Genomic DNA, 21084 nt, shown 5'->3' on the forward strand with positions numbered 1-21084 from the left:
ATGGCCCCTCGCTGGTTTATAGAACTCCCGGGTCACACCCAACTTCCAGGTTTCTGTCAAATTTCCAGTATGTAAACTTGAGGGAAAGACACTCAATTGTAAATCACATCTCCCTCTTCGAAATAAGAATTTTTATTTATTTGGTGAAATACAGTACACATACCCATTATTACGTCGCAACAGTCTAGGGCAAGTCAGGTATCGGGGTAGAAAAGGGTCAATACTAGATGTTTTTTTGGGAAACCTGCTTCAGTTGCCCCCCCCCCCCCCCCCCCCCCCGTCCGCTGCCACCAAAAAAGATTGGTATAATGGTAGAAGAGCAGTGTGCTGTGTTGTCGGAGACATGACTAGTAGCACTCACAATACTGGAGCAACGCTTCTTGACGAGTGTAAGAGCTGTGGCTGCCTCAAACAAGGTGGAATTGGCATTCTCGGATTCGGTGGGTGCAGATCGCTGACTATTTGGCTTTATAACGATTCCTTTCAGGCCTAGACGCATGCACACGGCATACGTAAACCCACAGAAAGAGAGAGACAGGGAAAGAAAGACAGAGAAAGAAAGTGGGAGAGGGAGAGAGAGTGAGCGAGCGAGTGAGAGTAGGCATGTGCGAGAAAGAGAGAGAAAGCGAGCATTGCCAGTATGGGAATCAATCAAATCATTCCAACACAATACTAAAGCGCACTATCGGAAAAGAGGAGAATGAGAGCAGCCAGCCAGGCAGTAACCAGAGACAACCCGAGTACATGTAGCAGAGACTAGCAGTACACAGTGGTGGGATGGACATTGTACCTTTCAAGATTTCCGGCGTTGCTTCCTTGTCGGATTCGTCGTCAGAACTGGAAGAGAATGCGACATCGCCACTGATCAGTACAAGCGATAGTCAAGGATACATTTCCAAAGAGAGCATACAAGTACACACACGACGACTGCGTGCGGGAATGGAGAGGGGGGGGGGGGGGGGGGGGGGGGGGGGGCGAGACCAGCTAGACTACACACCAGGAGAGGGTCAACAGCAAGCTTACCACGTACATGTACACGCAAGCTGTAAACAAAAGTCTATTCAGTGAGAAGTATGCATGACGGTGATGCGACCGCCGTAATGAGTAATAACTGCACAGCACACCGGTCACACGAGCACACAACACATGCACACAGCAGCAGCGCTCATTGCTGACAGGATATCTTCTTGACGGTCGGGCTGGATGGAATATCCTTCGCTATCCACCTGGATGTTGCTATCCTCCTGCTCTGCTCCCTGGACACAATATCATTGCACAAAATATACGTGTGTGACACATGTCATGGGTGGCATGCACATGTACACAAACACACACACACAATAACGACGACAACAACAACAACAACAACAACAACAACAACAACAACAACAACAACAACAACAACAACTCTTATTGGCGATGGTGCCATCGTGAGAATATAAAATTCAAATTAAAAAATAAAAATAAAAACAACAACAACGCATGCTCCCATACCGTCCGACACAAACAACACCGGATGTCACGCTCACAAACAACACCGGATGTCACGCTCACAAACAACACCGGATGATGTCACGCTCATAATACTAAAGTCAAGTGATACAAAGGAAGCCATTCGATGCTTCTTGCAGGTTGCGCCAAGAAATTGCCAAGTAATTTAGTTGCCCACTCTTGGACGGTGTTGTTTACGTACTGTTGCTATCACTAACCTCCTTGAGATCAACTGCATTGGCAGCCGTCTTCCGCGTGGTCCTGCCAGCCAGAACGCATATGGGAGGGGGAGGGAGGGAGGAAGGGAGAGACAAAATGAAGAAAAAAACACATAGAAGTGTTAGGTTAACAAAGGGACAGGCTGACCATGTACAAGGGATGCTTAACCCTTTGTGACCCCACTGAAAGTACGACAATTTACTCACCTCCAAATAACATGCACTTTCGCTTGTATCTCTGCCAAACATTCACCGATTTTTACAAACTTGCCACCGCTGGAAAGGTATTTCCAAGACGAAGCGACTTATACCACACTCAAGCCAGCTACCTGCACGGCCTCTGCTCTGCGTGGCCTAGAATGCCGCTCAAAACAGCAGCCGTGCGCGAACAGCTCCAGCAAAGTTCAAACAGCCGCCATTCCCGGCATTCTCCTTCATCACATCGACTTCAAATAAACTACAGCAGAAAGCTCGTTTCAAGCGCAACATTTTGGTGTGTAGCATGCTTGAGTATGACGTAGCACTCAGGGGAAAAACCCTGCCAAGTGCAGTGTGAAAATTTGAATTTTTCGATCGGAGTGAATTTTTCAGTTTCCGCTGACCTCGAGTCTCACCACGGCGGCATCGTACCTCGTAGAGACTTCGGATAACTTCGACGTGATAGCCAAGGTTCCTCTCGAGACGTAGATGCTTTGTTTATGAAAATCGGGGAAGGAACACCAGAGATATATTATTTTTAGTGCCACCGTATACCAATCGATCGATATCGATCGATGGGGTCACAAAGGGTTAACAATAATCTTTTAAAGAGCAAAAATTAGTGATGTAACGAACCATGACTTTTGCGAAAGAATTATCTCTGTTTTTCTTTTCTTTCTTTCTTGTTTTGAATTGCATGTTTAACTCATTGGATTTCTTTGTATTCTGTATCTTGTTATCGTTATCTTTTCCTCTAGCATTTTGACTGCATTTTTGAGTTTATCGGCAAGGTGGAGATGAAATTTGAAAAAGTTTTCTGGTGGATCTCTGGAGAAGAGCCTTCTCTAGCCTCCTATAGTTTTATTTTTACTTTTGGACAAAATTTGAAAAAGTTTTATGAAAGGTCCGTGAAAAAATAACACGAACCTTTCATAAAACGTTTTCAAATTTTGTCCAAAAGTAAAAATAAAACTATAGGAAGCTAGAGAAGGCTATTCTCCAGAGATTCACCAGAAAACATTTTCAAATTTCATCTCTGCCTTGCCGATAAACTCAAAAATGCAGTCAAAATTTTCCCAAAAAAGTTGTACCACCCCAGCCGCCTTAAGCGAAGGCTATATACTTGCTTTATGCAGGTTGATGCCAACGCGAACAAGCAAAATAATAATAATATAAATAATTATCTAGCGAATACCACTCAAGCGAACGGACGATTATTCTACTATTCCACAAGAAGTGTACATGTAGCAAACACACAACACAAGCGCTCAGACTCGAGTCAAAGTAGAGTCTACATTGGTCTGCCGTGCGTAGTCTAGTCGTTGTCTGCAACACAGTACAAAGTTTATGCATTCAAGTCGAGAGATCTAGAGTTGCGCGCGTGCGCGCGCGGTATGCAGCGCATAGACTTCGCCCGCCCGCGAATATTCAAATTTTCGAACCTTCGACCTAGATTTTATCCGATCGATTATTCGTTACATCACTAGCAAAAATCCAAAATGAGTCTTCCAGCCACCTTACTTGTTTGCCGGCCGCAGAAGGTTATTCATCTTCTTCAGTTTCCGGCGTACTGGAGAATATGTACAGAACACAGGGTGGGTTAAGTTCATTATTGTGCAACTCTGGTTAGACGCACCTCCATGGGGGACACCCCCCCCCCCCCCCCGATATGACTGCAATACATGTACTAGCCCCCCCCCTGTGTTTCGTTCCCAGTTGAGGTTAAAGGGGAAGTATACCCTAAAATCAAATGTTCACCAGTTGTAGTCTTCGGGGTGCTGAGTCGAATGGTCTTGGTCCGAGGACGCTGAGACGCTCCCTTCCTCCTTTATTCCCAATCGAACTCGCGCACTTCCACCGAAACTGGGTGACTGCGCCCTACTAGATAGGGATTTGTGTGGAAAAAGTCACTAAACACGCCGTTTCGTTCATATAAAAGCACGGATGACCGCGATTGGTCCATATGTTGTAGTCTTTCGGCCGCTGAGTCGACTGGTTTTGGTCCGAAAAGGCTGCACTGCAGCGTTCGGCCCTTATTCCCAATCGAACACGGTTGAGTAAGCGGTCACGTGCTCATGCGTACACCAGTCGCCTGGTCACCGTGCCTGCAGGCTACAATTTTCACATCAAGGTTCAACTCAAAGGTTCAAAGCAGGGAGACATAAGAGGCTTTTACGACTCCCTGGTTCAAAGGTTCAACTCGAGTTACATAAACGGGCCCAAAATGGCTGAAAATGAGCACATGACCGCTTACTCACCCGTGTTCGATTGGGAATAAGGGCCGAACACTGCATCGCAGCCTTTTCGAACCAAGACCAGTCGACTCAGCGGCCAAAAGACCACAACATACGGACCGATCGCAGTCATCCGCGCTTTTATAGGAACGAAATGGGGTTTTCAGTGACTTTTTCCACACAAATCCCTATCTAGTAGGGCGCAGTCACCCAATTTCGGTGGAAGTGCGCGAGATCGATTGGGAATAAAGGAGGAAGGGAGCGTCTCAGCTTCCTCGGACCAAGACCATTCGACTCAGCACCCCGAAGACTACAACTGGTGAAAAATTTATTTTAGGGTATACTTCCCCTTTAAAAACAGTATGAATCACCCACAAGCACATGTATTGTGCAAAGATGCTCGGAACTCTGAAATGAGTGTCCAATACCACCAATATGGCACTTAAGCTGGTGCAAGAGCAAGCACTGACAAGCAGGAAATCACGGTCCGGTCAACTTGTGGCGCGTGCCTCAATTGCACTTTTGTGCTGCATGCATGCAGTGCGCTACGAAGCGCCAAAACTGTAAAGTTTTTAAACACGGGAAGTATGCGGCGCCAGCTATTCATGGAGCGGGCTGAACAGTATGACACGCAAGATCAGCACGTCTGTTTAAACAGAGTACACTCTCTCGTATCCGGGCAGTCTGGGACCGGGCACTGGCCATAACTGGGAATTGTCCGTAACTCTGAATCCCATACAATTTTGATGGGGAAGGGCCAGAGATCTGGGATATGACATCACTATTTCAACAAAACTTGGCAAACTAGTAGTGCTATTTCCACTAAAACTCACCCACAGGGTGCCCGGTAGACCAAGGTGGCCGTAACTTGGAAGTCCGGATAAGAGAGGTATGAGTGTAGGTGCTCTCCAGTTATCAAACACACGTATGTCGGAAAATCAGTGCCTCGAAACAGCAATGGACCTCAGGCTTAGAAAGTAGCCCGGTGATATCATCAAGGACCTGTATGCTCTAATCTACAAACATACCTGTCGATCGGCCTTTGTGGCGAAATGTGCCGCTAGACGTCCAACTTCCACCACCACCGCCGCCCTCGCCGTTCTCCTGGTCGGCTGCATTGCCGCCGGACGACGTCTTGTAGTGAGCGGTCCTGTCCAACGCTAGGGACCAGATGCAGAAGAAAGGAATCGGGATATCAGAAATATACTGTAGTTCCTCGCCACATCTTGGAAGCCCACTCTTTCTGGTTTTGCATCACATCACGTATAGAGCCCCAATAGTGATCATTCTCATATAGAGTCCCATCTATCAGAGGGAATTGAAGTACAGTGGAGATTGGATATAACGACACTCCTTCGGGAGAGAACAAAATGTCACTATATTCGATCTGTCACTAAACCCGATCTTCACAAAGGACTTACAAAACGACTTGGGGAACAGAATTGTGTCGCTAAACTCAATCTGTCGTTATATTCAAGGTCGTTATATCCGATCTCCACTGTACTGGTAATTAAAATCCCTTTTGTATAGTATTCCTGGACTATGACTGAGCATAGAAAAGCACATGTACACCATTCCACATGATGCACAGTTCATGGAAAAATGCGCACACGGTACGCATATGCACACACGCGCACACACACAAAGCGAGAGAGAGGAGAGGGGGGGGGGGGGGGAGATCAAGCGATGCGGCACACTAGGCCACTTACAAGGTAGTTTGCTTCGCCGTCGCCGAGTGCGCGTTGACCTCTCTGGCACATTGGCATCCTCTTCCAGGGATACAGTAGATGACATCCTTGCCATAGCATCTGCATGACAGGAATATTTAGCACAACAAAGACACATAAGGGGCCATCCGTAAATATCGATAGTTTTTTCAATCCGTGAATTTTACAAAGTAACCAGGACCCACCGCCCACCCCCCTACTTTTTTAAGGAAAAAAATATTGATGACACATGTACTGTACCTACATAAATGTAGGTGGAGTCCATGGAGTCCATACACACGCAGGCAGCTGTACCAAACAAAGTAGTCTGCCGTGCCATTTTTGTTAGGCAGCTGTACCAAACAAAGTAGTCTGCCGTGCCATTTTCGTTAGGCCACGCTCCACATGGGAACTGTTCCAACCATTGGCGATGTAGCAATTCTTCGATGTGGAGTTCAAATAAGAGCTGGACTTGACCCGGATTAAAGGGGAAGTTAAGGCAAAAATTAAAATTTCACCAGTTGTAGTCTTCGGGGTGCTGAGTCGAATGGTCGTGGTCCGAGGAAGCTGAGACGCTCCCTTCCTACTTGAATCCCAATCGAACTCGTGCACTTCCACCGAAACTGGGTGACTGCGCCCTACTAGATGGGGATTTGTATGCAAAATGTCACTAAAAGCGCCATTTCGTTCTTATAAAAGCACGGATGGCCGCGATTGGCCCATATGTTGTAGTCTTTTGGACGCTGAGTCGATTGGTTTTGGTCCGAAAAGGCTGCGATTCAGCGTTCCTCCTTTATTCCCAATCGAACATGGTTGAACAAGCGGTCACGTGCTCCTGCGTACACCAGTCACCTGGTCACCGTGCCTGCAGGGTACAACTTATTACCTTGTTTACCTTTTTCGGGTGCACTCCTGTCACTCGAGTTGACCTCGAGTTGAACCTTGGTGTGAAAGTTGTCGCCTGCTGGCGTGGTGACCAGGTGATTTGGGCACCCAGGAGCACGTGACCACTTGTTCAACCCTGTTCGATTGGGAATAAAGGAGGTACGCTGCGTCGCAGCCTTTTCGGACCATAACCAGTCGACTCAGCGTCCAAAAGAGTACAACATATGGGCCAATCGCGGTCATCAGTGCTTTTATAAGAACGAAACGGCGCTTTTAGTGACATTTTGCATACAAATCCCCATCTAGTAGGGCGCAGTCACCCAGTTTCGGTGGAAGTGCGCGAGTTCGATTGGGATTCAAGTAGGAAGGGAGCGTCTCAGCTTTCTCGGACCAAGACCATTCGACTCAGCACCCCGAAGACTACAACTGGTGAAATTTTAATTTTTGCCTCAACTTCCCCTTTAATCAGGTATTGTGATACTTCGAATAATTGTGCAATAATTATACTTGTGAATAATATCTGACAAACTTCCCTCTTTCTTTTGCTTCAAGAGTTTCGATCTCCACTACATTTTTTGGAGACAACAATCTACGTGTACGTGTGGTTCGACGCACGCAGACCCACGCACACACAGTACTGGGCGCCAGGTCCGCGTGTCATCGATATTTTATTTACTTTGAATTTCGGCTGCACCCACCACCCAGGTACGAAAATTACACGGATTGTAAAAACTATCGACATTTACGGACGGCCCCTAACTATATAGGTGTTGTGTGAAACCAGGTATTGAAGTATTATTGAAGCCAAGTACACTATAGTCATTCATCTTGTCATCCGAGTTTTGTGCAATTTCCTTCTTGAAAAGCTTCCCATAAAAGTATCTCTGCTAAATCAGCGTCGACTAAATCTTCGCTGCTGTGTGAGATGTTACGTGTATTCGTCTTTGCTGAATCTACCCGTGAGATTTTACCCCCAATCTTCAGCATTCCAGGTAGGAAGAAGGCCTTTGGTCCACACTTTGAAGACTTGTTTAAGGTAGGTACTGTGCCAGGCCACTGAGTGTTACAGTACTGCCAAGAGTATTATACTTTTGGTACTGCCGGTTACTTTGTACACAGTTGTTGCATGTTCTGACTGTTCACTACCTGCTTCTCAACTGGTAGATTGTTACTCATAACTGGTAGTCGCCTGTTCTTTCTCTTTCACAAAAGAAAGACGACATTGATCCAAGTCGCCACTACTGCAGATTGATACACATACTAGTATACACGCATACACTTACATGCCATATAAAAGCATAATCATAAAATTTAATGTGAAAATGCCTCACTGAGGCACAAGACACATGTGAAAAGAGCCCAGTGAATGAACAAAACAGTGCATGCAGCATGGCATGGACGCGGTGAGGACGTACCGACAACGCTTGTTTTCGTCAGTGACAGGTCGGCATCGGAAGGTGCCGAGTCGACCATGTAGTGGCGGTCACAGTCGGAAGCGCTAGTCGCAACGGTGGCCGCGCCTAAACTTGCAGAAGGGCTGATCTCATTCGTGGCAATGGTTGTCGACACAGCATCTTCCGATTCTTGGGATTCAGCAAAATTGTCTGCAGATACAGGCATAGACAGGCGCCGGTGTTAAGTGATGACAATACAGGTGGAATACTGATAATTCGAATATGGCTTAATTCGAACATACCGCTTAATTAGAAGTTTTTCCAGGACCGAATTCTATCAATACGATTCCCACATAAAAAATTCTGATAATTCGAACCTCGAACTGGATATGTCCGGTTAATTAGAAGTTCCACAGATTCCACTTACATAGAAAATGTGTAGGATTTGTGCTGATAATTCGAAGTTAGCAACGTGTAATTCGAAGTTCACTGTACATTGTGCTGGTCAGTTCAGTTTGCATGAGCAGGCTGTGCCGGTCAGTTCAGCATCCGTGAAATCTGTATCTAAGGTCCATAGCGCAACTCTGCGTGACCACGAGAGCATTTTGACATACATATTGTGTTCTGGGTTCATGTTTGGATAATTAGAATGTCCAGGTAATCAGAAGTTTTTCCTGGCATTTTGAGGTTCGAATTATCAGGATTCCACCTGTAGTAGAATGAAAATCTTTCTTAACCGGCATCACCAACATTACTGAAAACACGGATAACACGTTTCGTCAGTCAATTTCCAACGCTAAACACGGGGGTGGGTGTGTGTGTGTGTGCTGGATAAAACCATGTGAATAGTGTGGATTGGACAAGACGGGGATACTAGCGCAACAGTAACGGCAACAGCAGCACAGAACAAGAACGCTGTAAGCAGGGCAAACAATACATGCCATATCAGTAATATAAATAAACCTTAAACGCAGACACTCACCAGGTTGTGTTCTACAATAGCGCCTCGCCCGCTCCATCGCATTGGCCGTGATGGTCTGCACACGCTCATCACAGGTGAAGTGAAACTGTAGAAAGCATAAAGCGCACCAACACCCATGCGGTCAGAGACGTCTTTCAAAGTTTGACACAGAACCACAGCTCACAGAACGAAGTTCTCACAAAGATTGTAGCAATGGGAGAGTAGTTGATGCACACAAAGCCGTGATTATTTGTGACTGAGCACATGCCAAACTGGCTGCGCAATACGATTTACAAATTGATAGCAATCTGTGGCACTGGACAGAGGTGCACATCGACAAGAGCACATAAACAAGAGTGTACAACTCAGCTCCTAGTCTGAGCCACGGGCGGGGTATTCTGTTGACGACAGGTTTTCAGCAGCCATGATGCATATACAATTATTTCAACTAGGGCTGAAACGATTATACCGAATAATCGAGTACTCTTTTGATAACTCTAACGATTGAGCAATCGTTTAGATTACCGATTACAATTATTTTGCGTTTTTTAAATTTGTGTCCAGAAAGTACTGTAAACCCTCGTTTTGTGAAGTTTGAATCAGTTTCCGCTGGGAGTATACAGTTGCCAGGGGTATGTTTCATGTTCTGAGGTTAAATTGACTTCAAAACTGCCATGTTTCGGAGCTATCCTTTCACTAATGCAGATTTGTTGGTATCATGAAGGCCTAGTTTGTGGAAACAGAGTATTGTTTGCACAGAATTATGACTATTTGCTAACGATTATAATCGATTGCTTGATCGTTAAGCTAAAGAGTAATTGATACGTGAAAATCCACGGTCGTTTCAGCCCTAATTTCAACACAATCTGCATTTTACGCCTGCATGCATGCAGTGCGCTTTAGCAGGTGGTTGTCTTCGAAAGCTTACTGTTCGTTTCGGGAGTAGACGGTGGCTCCCAATTTAAGAGCAAACGGTTGGTGACAATCGAGGTTGGATGTGAAAAAAAGTAAGGTTCCTTTGTAGTAGGAAAAATGATGCAACAGAAAATCCCGCCATGGGCCATACTGAGCGGAATTGGTGATGAAAGAAGAGATAAAAGTCTGTGAACACTGCTGACATTCCACTTACAGCTGCCTGTTCATGGTAGATGGAACAGCGGATGTTGCAGTACGTTGAGATGAACATTGTTAGATTCTCAGCTGCGTATGCCTCGATCTCGGTGACTTTCTGCATGCAAGGGTCACAGACACATACAAACGCAAGTGTGGATTAAACGGAATCCAACAACACAGCTGCTACAGCATGGGCATAGTCCAATGTAACTATTCCCTCGCAGCACATGACGCGCTGCATTGACACAACATATTTCTCTCGGCCTTGCTTCTCTTTGCCTCTCGCCGCAGAGGTCATTGCCTGATGTCATCTTCTACTCCTGTTACCAAGAATACATAACTAAGAGTGCAATGACAATGCAAGAGACACTGCACAGGACATTGAAGGGCGTGTGCCCGCATGACTCACGCACTCGTGCCAGTCGGGCCAGCTTGCTGGGCTGGCTGCTAACCTGTGTTAGCATGCTAACGCTCATACCGTACTTCCGCACATATAAGCGCATGTCCGGATATAAGCGCACCCCTCAATTATAAGCGCATGTGCTTATATGTGAACACTATTGGTGAAAAGGCGGGAGCGAAATATACCACTAAGTAGTGTGATGACACCATTGTTTAGGACACAGACAAACCTGTATTGCGCATATAAGCGCAAGGGCTTCTACCCGAACATGTGTACACAGCCAAAGATCTTTTTGCAGCAAATTTTCGCTTATAAGCGCATGCGCTTATATGTGGGGAAGTACGGTAATACATTCATCAGAAAACTGACCAAGTGCACCTATAGCCTCTATGTACATGTAGAAGAAAAGAAATCAGCCCACCACAGTGCAGGCCGTTTTTACTGCCATAACACATTATCATGTCTCAGCATGATGAGATGGGCATGCTGTTCCACACACGCACGCACGCACACAGACAGACAGACACACACACACACATCGGTAGCGCTCACCACTGCAAGATAGGTGTGTCGCTCCATGTACACATTATACGCATCCCAGTACTTTGCGCTGGAACGAGCCAGGTCTGCATCTGTGCAGGCAAAAGAGAGAGAGCAGAAAAAGTTCAACAAGGAATCACACAAGGCTGAGGGCACCAACCAACATTAATCCACTGTTGACAAAAAAAAGCCCAAACTACGGCAGTCAAAGATGCCATACAAGTCACAGATAGGGTAAACCATGGACGGCTAGCAGCTAGTCCGCAGCCTGGGCCGAGCTTTCCGCCCTACCCCTTGCTACCAGGCAGACACTCTCATGTAGACTATGGCTTACTGTTAGCTTCTAGGGCGACCAGCGCCTTCTTCAGCTTAGCTTCATACTGAGAATTGAAACAACACCGAGACAAGAGAAAAAAAAGGAGAGACAATACATCAACGTACAGATACAGTACAATGTTCTACTGGTATGGAATGATCGTGAGCAGGGCGATAGCGGAGATGACGAGGGGCAATGGAATCAGACCATCAACCAGGAGTCAGTCGCACTTTTGCACAGAGCAACCCTTGCTGAAAGAGTCTCGGAGTGCTGCACATTGTCATAGTACCATTTAGACTTTTGAAAGCAACAGACGTGAGATTCTCAATGGAAACTGCCGACCCATGCTGTATACAGTCAACTTCGCTAATAACGACTGAGGATATAACGACTGAGGATATAAGGACAATTCGCGAATAACGACTGAGGATATAACGACAATTCGCGAATAACGACAGAATTTCCATGCCCAGAGCAAAGTCCCATCTAACCTGTATACACATAATGAGACTTCGGGTATAAAGACACTTCGGGTATAAGGACACTTTTCTTATGCCCCGCCGAGTGTCGTTATACGCAAAGTTGACTGTACATAAGCGGTTCCGCCGACTCATGCTGTATACATAGCACCCATAAGCAGTTCCACTGACTCACCACCATGACATAGCTGGCATAACATCTATACATTGTAAAGTGATATGCCAGCAGCAGCAGCAGCAGAAGATCACAAACCTTGTCTGACTTGTCCTTTTCTCGGCACCGGTGCAAAGCCTCAGTGGCACGCTGATGCTGTTGGTCAGCCTCCGCCAGACTTGCCCGAACCTGAACAGGAGTGCACACGCACGCAATACCGTGTTGTTGGGAAAGAAATAAGGAGAGGAGTAATCATGGAGAGATGAGGCAAGAGACAGGAATACAGAGATTCTTTAGTCACATCACTATTCACTCGCAAAAAAAGTGGGAGTGGTTCTTTGGTAAGCACTGGTGAGCGGTGTACCACGAGCATGGACAGTGCAACATGCTTTTACCGGAGTCGTAATGATGCTACCTTCCCCATGACATTGCCTTGTGTAACACAACTGACTGCTGACAGCTGTGCAGTGAACAATGCCAAGTCTGACAACAGCTTCTTATACCTGCCTCTTTTTTCAATGAGCACATAGCAGCCAAGAGCTTGACATTGAACGGAATGGGCCATTCACGCTACGCCCAAAACGTGGCATATGCGACGTTTTCGTCCGAATAGCCAAGACAACATGGAACGTGGCGAGAAAATCGTACGCCTGATACGAAAACGTAGACGACATATCCAGACCCCTGTACGAGTCGTACCGAGATTCGTTCTGTCGTTCCTGGCAGTTTGTGTCCAAAAGAAGCTGTACGCACAGCTGTACGAGCAGCATGTATGTGCCTGTGTCAATGCACTTGCATGAAAACGACGTCTGCCAGTACGTGGAATTCCTGAACGTGACGAGTATTGGAACGTAGTTTAGAATAGCCTATAAAGTCTGTGCCTACCTTCTCAACATGACCCATTTCTGAGTCGACAACAGCTAGGGATTCACTAGCAGAAGGGATTATCTCATCCTTAACCTGCAGGTGGCCAAAGAACAAGAAAATCAGCTAGAGAATATCAATACATGTGTAGCAGTACAGTTAATCTAGGTTTCCACCTTACAGCCTAGATCTGATTCCCACCCCCTGCTGCGAAACCAACTGAGAAGCGACACCGCACTATTGGGTTTCAGCGGCACTCCACGGCACAATGGAGCCGAGTTGCACTCGGGTCCGTAAGTTGTACACCCGTAACAGTGAGGTAAAACAATGTTTGCTCTCCCTTGTTCGCTTCACTGGGTCAAGACTCAAGAGAAATCTGAGTATCTCTTGGGATTTTGGGTCCACCTTTTCCATCTCATGACAGTAATGGTACATCTCATCAGGCATAAGTTGTACCACACGGCTTGAAAGAGAAAGGCAGTAAACAATGACCCTGTCGAAGAAGTATAGAAGGATGACACACTTCAGTTCTTGAACTGAGGAGGTATATTCAGTACTTCGTACTTAGTACATGTGCAAGTATATTTAGGACTCAACCAAGGCAAGGCAGCTTACGGGTTTCAAGACATCCTTCAGCTTGCTCGAGTACTCTCCAATACCAGAAGCAATGTCGAGAAGTTTGTTATACAGGCTAGCCGTTCTGAACCCAAGATCACTGTTGCATGTTACGTATGCGTCAAACAGCTCAGTCGCATACCTGCACATGGGAAGACAACGTACAAAACACATGCCATACACAAACACACACACACACACACAGAGGGTATTATGATGCACGAGTATACCTGCACATTGGTGCACGCATAGATATCACAGATTCCCAAGCACACTCTAGGGTTCACAGTAAAAAGGCAGTAGCCTGTTGGGACTCCCCTAGTAAAATAATAAAACTACTACTACTGGTAGTACTAACCTGAACCACTACACACCCATCCATACGCACAATCATGTACCCATGGCTATGGGTACATGCCCCGGATGGCCGGACGCACGCTACACCAACGGATCCATATCAGGTTTTGTTCTTGGATCACCAGCACTCCACAAGAAACAGTGAATGTGCCTGTTCAGGTCCAACAAGGTCAACCAGTTCCCCAGCAACACTTCATGACAGAAGATTGCTCCTGACAAGGCTTGTTTCTTTCCAGAAGACGACGGGTACTCATCAGAATCTGATGAGTTCCCGTCGTCTTCTGGAAAGAAACAAGCCTTGTATGATAATCAGTTATCGAATGACAGAATTGAAATGGATATTGCTACTCTGTACACGACAAGCTGATGTGATAAGCGCGCACCCACAAACTCACACAGGTGAAAGTTAACACAACCTGAACAGTGCAGGGCCAAATGAATATCACAGTAGCAGAATTATTCCACAACTGCAGCTTCACTGGGTGAAACCATGGACACATACGTGAATTGCTTGCGAGAAACCTGTTCAGACATTTCTCAAGTTATCTGGTGACATCTGCGCTGTGCTAACTTATTACCAACACCCAGCATATGAGTCAGTGAAAACTTGTGATCTTTCACTAGTTTTAGACATGTCATATTTCTAGCACTGAGGTAACATATGTAGTCATAGAAATATTATCAACACCTAAGAACACCAAATTGGTGTATATAACTGCTCCTTGGCAGACTTCCACTTCATATTGTATCCTGATGATGGCAATTTGCCGAAACGTTGAAAATGATTCTGTGAAATGAAATGAGTTGTGAATTTGCAGTGCTCAGGGAATGAGCATGTGTGCTCGCCAATTCTCTTCGAGTTATGAAGCTGCCGGATGCCTCACCGCTACTTCGTACATACGTGATGCAAGAAAAATTAGTACAGTGCTGCATACGAAATTCCGTTGTGCCAAAGATTAAAAAGTAAGATGTTTGGTTGGCCACCAGCTGTTACAACCACAGTTTGCAGGAAAGAATACGCTTTTTTTATATTTTTTAATACTCAGTTTACACCAAGAATATAAGTACGCTCCTACAAAAATAGCGAACATGGCAGGCTACCCCAGAGGAATGGATTCAAGTCTTATTTTAAAAAGTACCCACCCACTGGTGGACTTGAGAGGACGAACGATCTTCTGTTGTTCTCTGCTGTGGGCTTCCTCCAGGCGAGCACTGCGGGTAAGAAGAAACACAAGGATGTCCACACGGGCGGCTCAACTTTTCAGCTACACTATGAACGTTAGCAATAAATGCAAGACATCAAGGGAGTGCTTGCTGACAAAGACAATCAGCAATGCTGACTGGGCTGAATGTTAAATGGCATCGCAACTTGCAACATAAAACAACAAAAGCGTCGCTAAAATCCTAGCAGCTGGCTTCCTCTTGTATTATAGCAGCCTTGCCAGGGTGATGATCTCCCACTAACCTACAACAATCAACTCGGCATTGGCTGTCTCCCAATAATTATTGATTATGATCATATGCTTTAAAGTATAGGGGCGGGCGAAAGCAAGAGAGCAAGGGAGGAAGGGGGAGAGAGGGGGGGGGGGGGGGGGAGAGAGAGAGAGAGAGAGAGAGAGAGAGAGAGAGAGAGAGAGAGAGAGAGAGAGAGAGAGAGAGAGAGAGAGAGAGAGAGAGAGAGAGAGAGAGAGAGAGAGAGAGGGGTTGAGGGTGGAACTACTGAATAGACAGCACCTTTCCAGATACGGTCAAGGTGTGCAGTTTGTGGAAATGCCCTGTCCTGACATCCTCATATCCTCCCAACCTACCAATCTCTAATGTGATGCTCGAGATGCTTGGCGGCCACCTGGCAGTTCTTCAGGATGTCTGAATACTCAGAAAGAAGAGCATTCTGCTGAGCCTGCAAGTTGCCAACAACCCAGCCAGACAAGCAAGCAGGACTTGGTGGGAAAGCATGGCCAATAGTCAAACGACAAACCTGGGTGCAAATATGATGATTGTGCACCCTGCGTATAACAGCTACAGGGTTGCACATAGCGCTAGCCCTGGTTTGCGTACAACTCTCTGGTGGTCATGCTGCACTGTTTGCCAGTGTAACTCATTGAACCATGTCACGTGACGTGAAACTCTTCCCTCACAGCACTGGATACAGGTTATACAGGCAGTTACACACAGGGAGTCGTAAAATACCGGTATTTTACGACTCCCTGCTTACACACTATTGTGATCTATGCACTCTAGCTACTAGCAAGAGTACATTAACTCATCCCCCCCCCCCCCCCCCACCCCTGAGTGTGCAGCTGTCCTATCTGCAATGATCATGCTGACGACTCGCATAAGCAAACGTGAACACCACACAATGTGAGTGTTCGCTGTCGCCGGACCCAATAGTAATGGAATCCGGAGTCGCACACTCTTGCCGCCTTGGGAGCTTATCTACTCTCACCGGTATTATACATAAGGAGGGTCACTCTGGTTTCCAACACCACTTGCGCATACCACTTGAGCTCAAAGATAACAAGAGGCCGGTCAATGAAACAAGGTCACTTTACCTCTTTAAATGTGCAGGAAAACACGCTGCTATTCAAATTTGGGCTAAATCGGAAATTTGCTGTACTCGTAGAGTTTCCTGGCAAGGACCTATACCTGGGCACGCCCATTCATTTTTCTTTTGGTTATCGTGCTCACTCCATTAGAATTCCCTCGGGAATAAAGCCCCTCTTGAATAAAATCAAGAGTACATAGCCAAGAGTGTGCAACTCAACGATCCCGCAGCCACTGGTGGAATTTGTTTTAAGACATCAGTCTTTCGCAGCTATTTTGACATCGTGCGTAGCCACTGGCTACTAGCAGTAGCCAGCGATCAAAGTACAAAGAATTTGTCTATCGCAGCTACGGTAGTCGAAGCAGAACAAAGGATGGTAGATTGATGTGTCCTGAACCTGCTGAACTCACATCTTATATACAAAACAAGGGTGAGGAAGCATATGCACTTCATCATACTTCTGCCGCCGCGGGTGAACCCATCACAGCTCGAGATAGGAGCTGCACACTCTTGGTTATGTACTCTTGATAGCACCCATGCAACGACCGTTGGAACTAAAACAAGCCTCTCTTGAATGGAAGCAAGGACTACTATTCGAAAAGCATGGGGTGCCCAAGCAGTGCCACGTTCGGTAAGCTGAAGTACGTACAAAACATCACGTATGTGTACATGCATTTACATACTAACGGTACATATCCAGATCGACGCAGTGCATGTGAACTAACTCGAGGCCGAGTTGCTTTGAACTAGGGCTGAGTCGGGTAGCATTTTCTTCGGGCAGCGGGTTCGGGTAGCACGGGTACCCGATCGGGTAATGCTTCCAGGGTAACGCCACAATGCACACCTTTCCTTACACACTGGGTAGACATGCGGTGTATTACATGACTTTGTACACGTACACTGTACATGTCGTCTGCGACTTCGGGTTTTCGGGTACTATTCTGTACCCGTCTACCCGAAGTCCTCACGGGTAGCACGAGTACCCGACTACCCGTGCACACCACTACTTTGAACATAAGAATTTTCGGGATTTGATGGGAATACCGGTATGCATTGAAAAGAATAAAAGGCCCCTCCCGAATTGAAGCCTCCTCAAAATTGGTGTTGGTATTCATGGCCACAAGAGTGCATGAAAACCAGAGTGTGCAGCTCGGATGGGTTGCTGTCACGGCTGAATTCCGTGATTGCATCATTTTAGTGATGTAGCGCGTACAAGCAGGATTCAAGCAGGTCTCTTTCTGCACAACTGCAGCGCAGTTGTACGCACTACGCCATTTCCCGCCTCAGATCTGTGCCAAATATGATGTAATCATGGAATTCCGCCGTGACAGACGCCCATAGTAGAAAAGGCCCCAAGCTGCGCACTCTGGTTTTCATGTACTCTTGATGGCCACGATCGGGGCTGCATCTTACCTACAGTCCATTCATCGGAAACTGGACCGCTGGCTTTTGAAAATTGGATTTGGGCCGAATTGAGGATCAAAAACCCACTTTAAATCTCAAAAATCTGGGTTTGGGATCTGCTTCTCCATACATTTTGCCATGGCATACCTGTCCTAATTTTGTAAAACCTGGCTGAATTTCTATTTCCCTGTTCTTGGACCTTTCTGGCTTCAAATGTGGCAAGGAGTAATTGCACGGGTCACACAATGCAGGATGTACTGTTGTTTTCACGATATCCAAAACTATGTGAGAGACACCAAAAAGTTAGGGTGCCAGTTTCCAATGAATGGACTATAGGTGACAGATTGTGCAGGATATTCAGATGTAGGGTCGCACTCACATTATTTTGGGTGTTGGGATCTAACGTCGTCTTTCCAGTGCTATCACTGTATCCTGGTTCCAACTGTAGTGCGTATCGCGTTTGTCTTTGATCTTGAGCCTAGGCGTCTGTTACTACAGTCCATTCAGAAAAAGATGAGCGCTGGCTCTGGAGAGCTCCCGTATTTGGCGATTTTGTGGTACCCTGTGCAGTGCCGCGAGATTCGAAACTTGAAAAGGGTCCAAAAAGGTACCTCAACTGGGGTTTGAAGCGCAAATGTACTGTTATGCAAGTGGAGTGAACGGCCTGGATTTTCATGGTTTTTCCCCAATTCAGTGCTTTGGGGGCAAAACCTGGCCGAAATCCTATTCTTGTTATGGCTTGCTCTTTGGAGAAATGGATTTCAAAAACACAATTGGAAGAGTATTCCATGGGGGATTGCCAAACAAATTGGGACAAAACTCAAAATTTGACCCGTTTATGGCCAAAAGCTAGGATATCATCTTTTTCTGAATAGGCCTTATGCACATTGTACAGATGCACGAAATCCCGTATAATCTTGTAGAATCCCGTAGACCCGGTTGGGTGTTGAATGTGCAGGACCCTATTGTGTTTACTGCTATTTCCACTATGAAATGGGCCATGAAGGCATTTCATACGAAATCTTTTTCCGGCAGAGATCTAGCTAGTCGTTAGTTCAATCCCAAAGTGAAGAAGGCTTGAAAAGTGATCGTTTGCCATGAATTGTAAAGGCTAAATGGGTCAAACGCGCATGTATAGCACACAATGAACACCCAACCGGGTATGTACACACCTACGGCCATAGTACAGAACTCCGTACATCTGTACAATGTGCATAAGGACTATGGACTGTACCCACGATGACTGTGTATACTTAGGGCCTGATCAGACTGCGGCAAAATCGAAATAATCCTAGGATTATAATCCGAATCTCCACAGTAACTTGCCGCCAGAGCGGCAAAAGCGAGAGTTGACGCTCCAAAAAAAAAGCAAGAACGGACCATGCTTTTCCGCTCCAAACAGGATTTGACGCTGATACGCCATTGACGCTGATAATCACTGATTTGTTTATCTCGATATCGAGGAGCTAATTGGCCACGGACAACAACAAAACTCATAAGGATGGTTGCAAGGATTGCACTGAAGGTGTTGGCGATCCACAAGGTGAAGGAATTTGACGTCGTTCGTGGAGATTACCACTTGACGCTCGAAATGAAGTTTGAATCTTCATTCTCCCCACATGTGTAGTGTGATCGCGATTCTAATTCTGGACGCTGTTCTTTTTTCGTCAGGCAACCAAACTTTGTCGCAGTCTGACCAGGCCCTTACTGATAGCAAATGAAAAATAAATTTGAAAAATTGACACTTTAGCCTGTGTGGGCCCACTTCATCACAACTAGCAGTTTCAACTGTTGACATGTGCATTGTACATGTACATGCATGAGAAAGCTGCCCACAGCCCTTCAACGTGAAAATCAGATAATGACAAATGTAAGGAGCCCCCCCCCCCCCCCCCCCCCTCCCCGACAAGACCAAAATAATAATAACAGTTTCATGAAATTCGTTCTTCTGCAAAATTGAAACAAATAGGGGACATGCCAAAGTTCTTGATCGTCTTCTTCCTTGGTGTAATTGCTCAAAAGCGTCCCAAAAGATAAGGAACATCGAGAGTGAATGCTGAAAAGATTTTTCACGGCTTATAGCAATGTTAAGAACGGAGCTCACCACAAAATTCTCGTCTATCTGCAGATCCTCCATTCTGCTTGACAAGCATATCCAACAGCAAAACCCCTCAGAACGAAAACTGGTTGGCTCCCGGATCCCGTTCTGGCCCGGACAGAGGCACGCTACGTTTGGGAACCGGCCGACCTCAACAAGACTGCTGACTTTCGATGTCCCTGCTGGTCCCTGCTCTTTAGGTCGGGCGCAAACAGACGAAACATTCCAAATCAAGTCAAAAGCCAAGTTTGGATCAACGATGCACAGATATGCAGCCACGTATGGTTGATTGATGAAGAGCAGTGTACAAAGACGATCTGGGGATCAATCGGTCTACCACCTGACTGTTTTGCAGCCTTGCACTCTGTCTTTCTAGCCAACTGACTCAACCACATCGGCACCACATGCACACCGACCGCGTAGGTCTACCTTGCACAGCATAGCATGCATGCAGTCATGCACCTCAGCTCAGGCGCTAGCGCTACTGTAGGCGTGCACGCCACAGACCGTGCGATACGCGCATCCGGCCGGTAGACCTACCGGTACTATTACTAGGGTGCTGCGCGGTCGAAGAACCAGAATCCATCAGTGTGATGACCGATAGCTTCACCTCCTTGCACGCTGTCTCCTACAGACCAGTCTTTTTTGTTTTGTCGTTTGACAAGCTTGGCTTGCCAGACTCACGCCATGCTTCAACTGGAAATGCATTGCCAAATATGTGCCTACACGTACGTATGCCTAGCGCGAAATCGTACATAAATATTAGAGAGGTTCCGGGGTACGATTTTCCGTGCCAAAATCCGTATGGGCGCTACGGATTTTTTCCAGGCGTGCTCCATACGATTTTTCGGCACGAGAATCCGTGTGGACTGGCTTTCATACGAACCATGCTTCGTATGGAGATTTTGCGTCATCGGGTGCAGAAAGATTTTTCGCGTACAAATTTGGCACGAGAAACATCGATTTTTCGCGGGAAGTTTTGATTTCGGTACAAATGTTCAAAATAAAAAGGCATAGCGCGGGAATGTGACGTGTTTGCGATCGTAACCTAGGCAATGACGGCAAACACATAAGTTCCGTACCCCGGAACTTTTCACTGCTCGAAAACG

At 46.3% G+C, this 21084-nt stretch overlaps 1 protein-coding gene across 1 annotated transcript in view; it reads right to left on the reverse strand.

The window, feature by feature from the left end:
• The window catches only part of LOC135830219 (uncharacterized), a 35675-nt gene extending 15335 nt beyond the window's left edge, over window positions 1-20340 (reverse strand). Inside the window, exons 1-18 of the mRNA XM_065342561.1 lie at window positions 19982-20340; window positions 15737-15828; window positions 15072-15140; window positions 13572-13713; window positions 12978-13052; window positions 12192-12281; window positions 11478-11523; window positions 11156-11235; window positions 10217-10315; window positions 9109-9193; window positions 8148-8336; window positions 5851-5949; window positions 5170-5301; window positions 3429-3477; window positions 1710-1752; window positions 1184-1256; window positions 791-868; window positions 362-489 (exon numbers count right to left, since the gene is read on the reverse strand). Coding sequence (XP_065198633.1) covers window positions 362-489; window positions 791-868; window positions 1184-1256; window positions 1710-1752; window positions 3429-3477; window positions 5170-5301; window positions 5851-5949; window positions 8148-8336; window positions 9109-9193; window positions 10217-10315; window positions 11156-11235; window positions 11478-11523; window positions 12192-12281; window positions 12978-13052; window positions 13572-13713; window positions 15072-15140; window positions 15737-15828; window positions 19982-20014 — 1602 coding nt within the window. The 5' untranslated portion in view covers window positions 20015-20340. The remainder of the gene's footprint in view (window positions 1-361; window positions 490-790; window positions 869-1183; window positions 1257-1709; window positions 1753-3428; window positions 3478-5169; window positions 5302-5850; window positions 5950-8147; window positions 8337-9108; window positions 9194-10216; window positions 10316-11155; window positions 11236-11477; window positions 11524-12191; window positions 12282-12977; window positions 13053-13571; window positions 13714-15071; window positions 15141-15736; window positions 15829-19981) is intronic.
• Window positions 20341-21084: the final 744 nt, after the last annotated feature.

This window comes from Sycon ciliatum, chromosome 1 (assembly GCF_964019385.1).
Source record: "Sycon ciliatum chromosome 1, ocSycCili1.1, whole genome shotgun sequence".
NCBI lineage: Eukaryota > Metazoa > Porifera > Calcarea > Leucosolenida > Sycettidae > Sycon > Sycon ciliatum.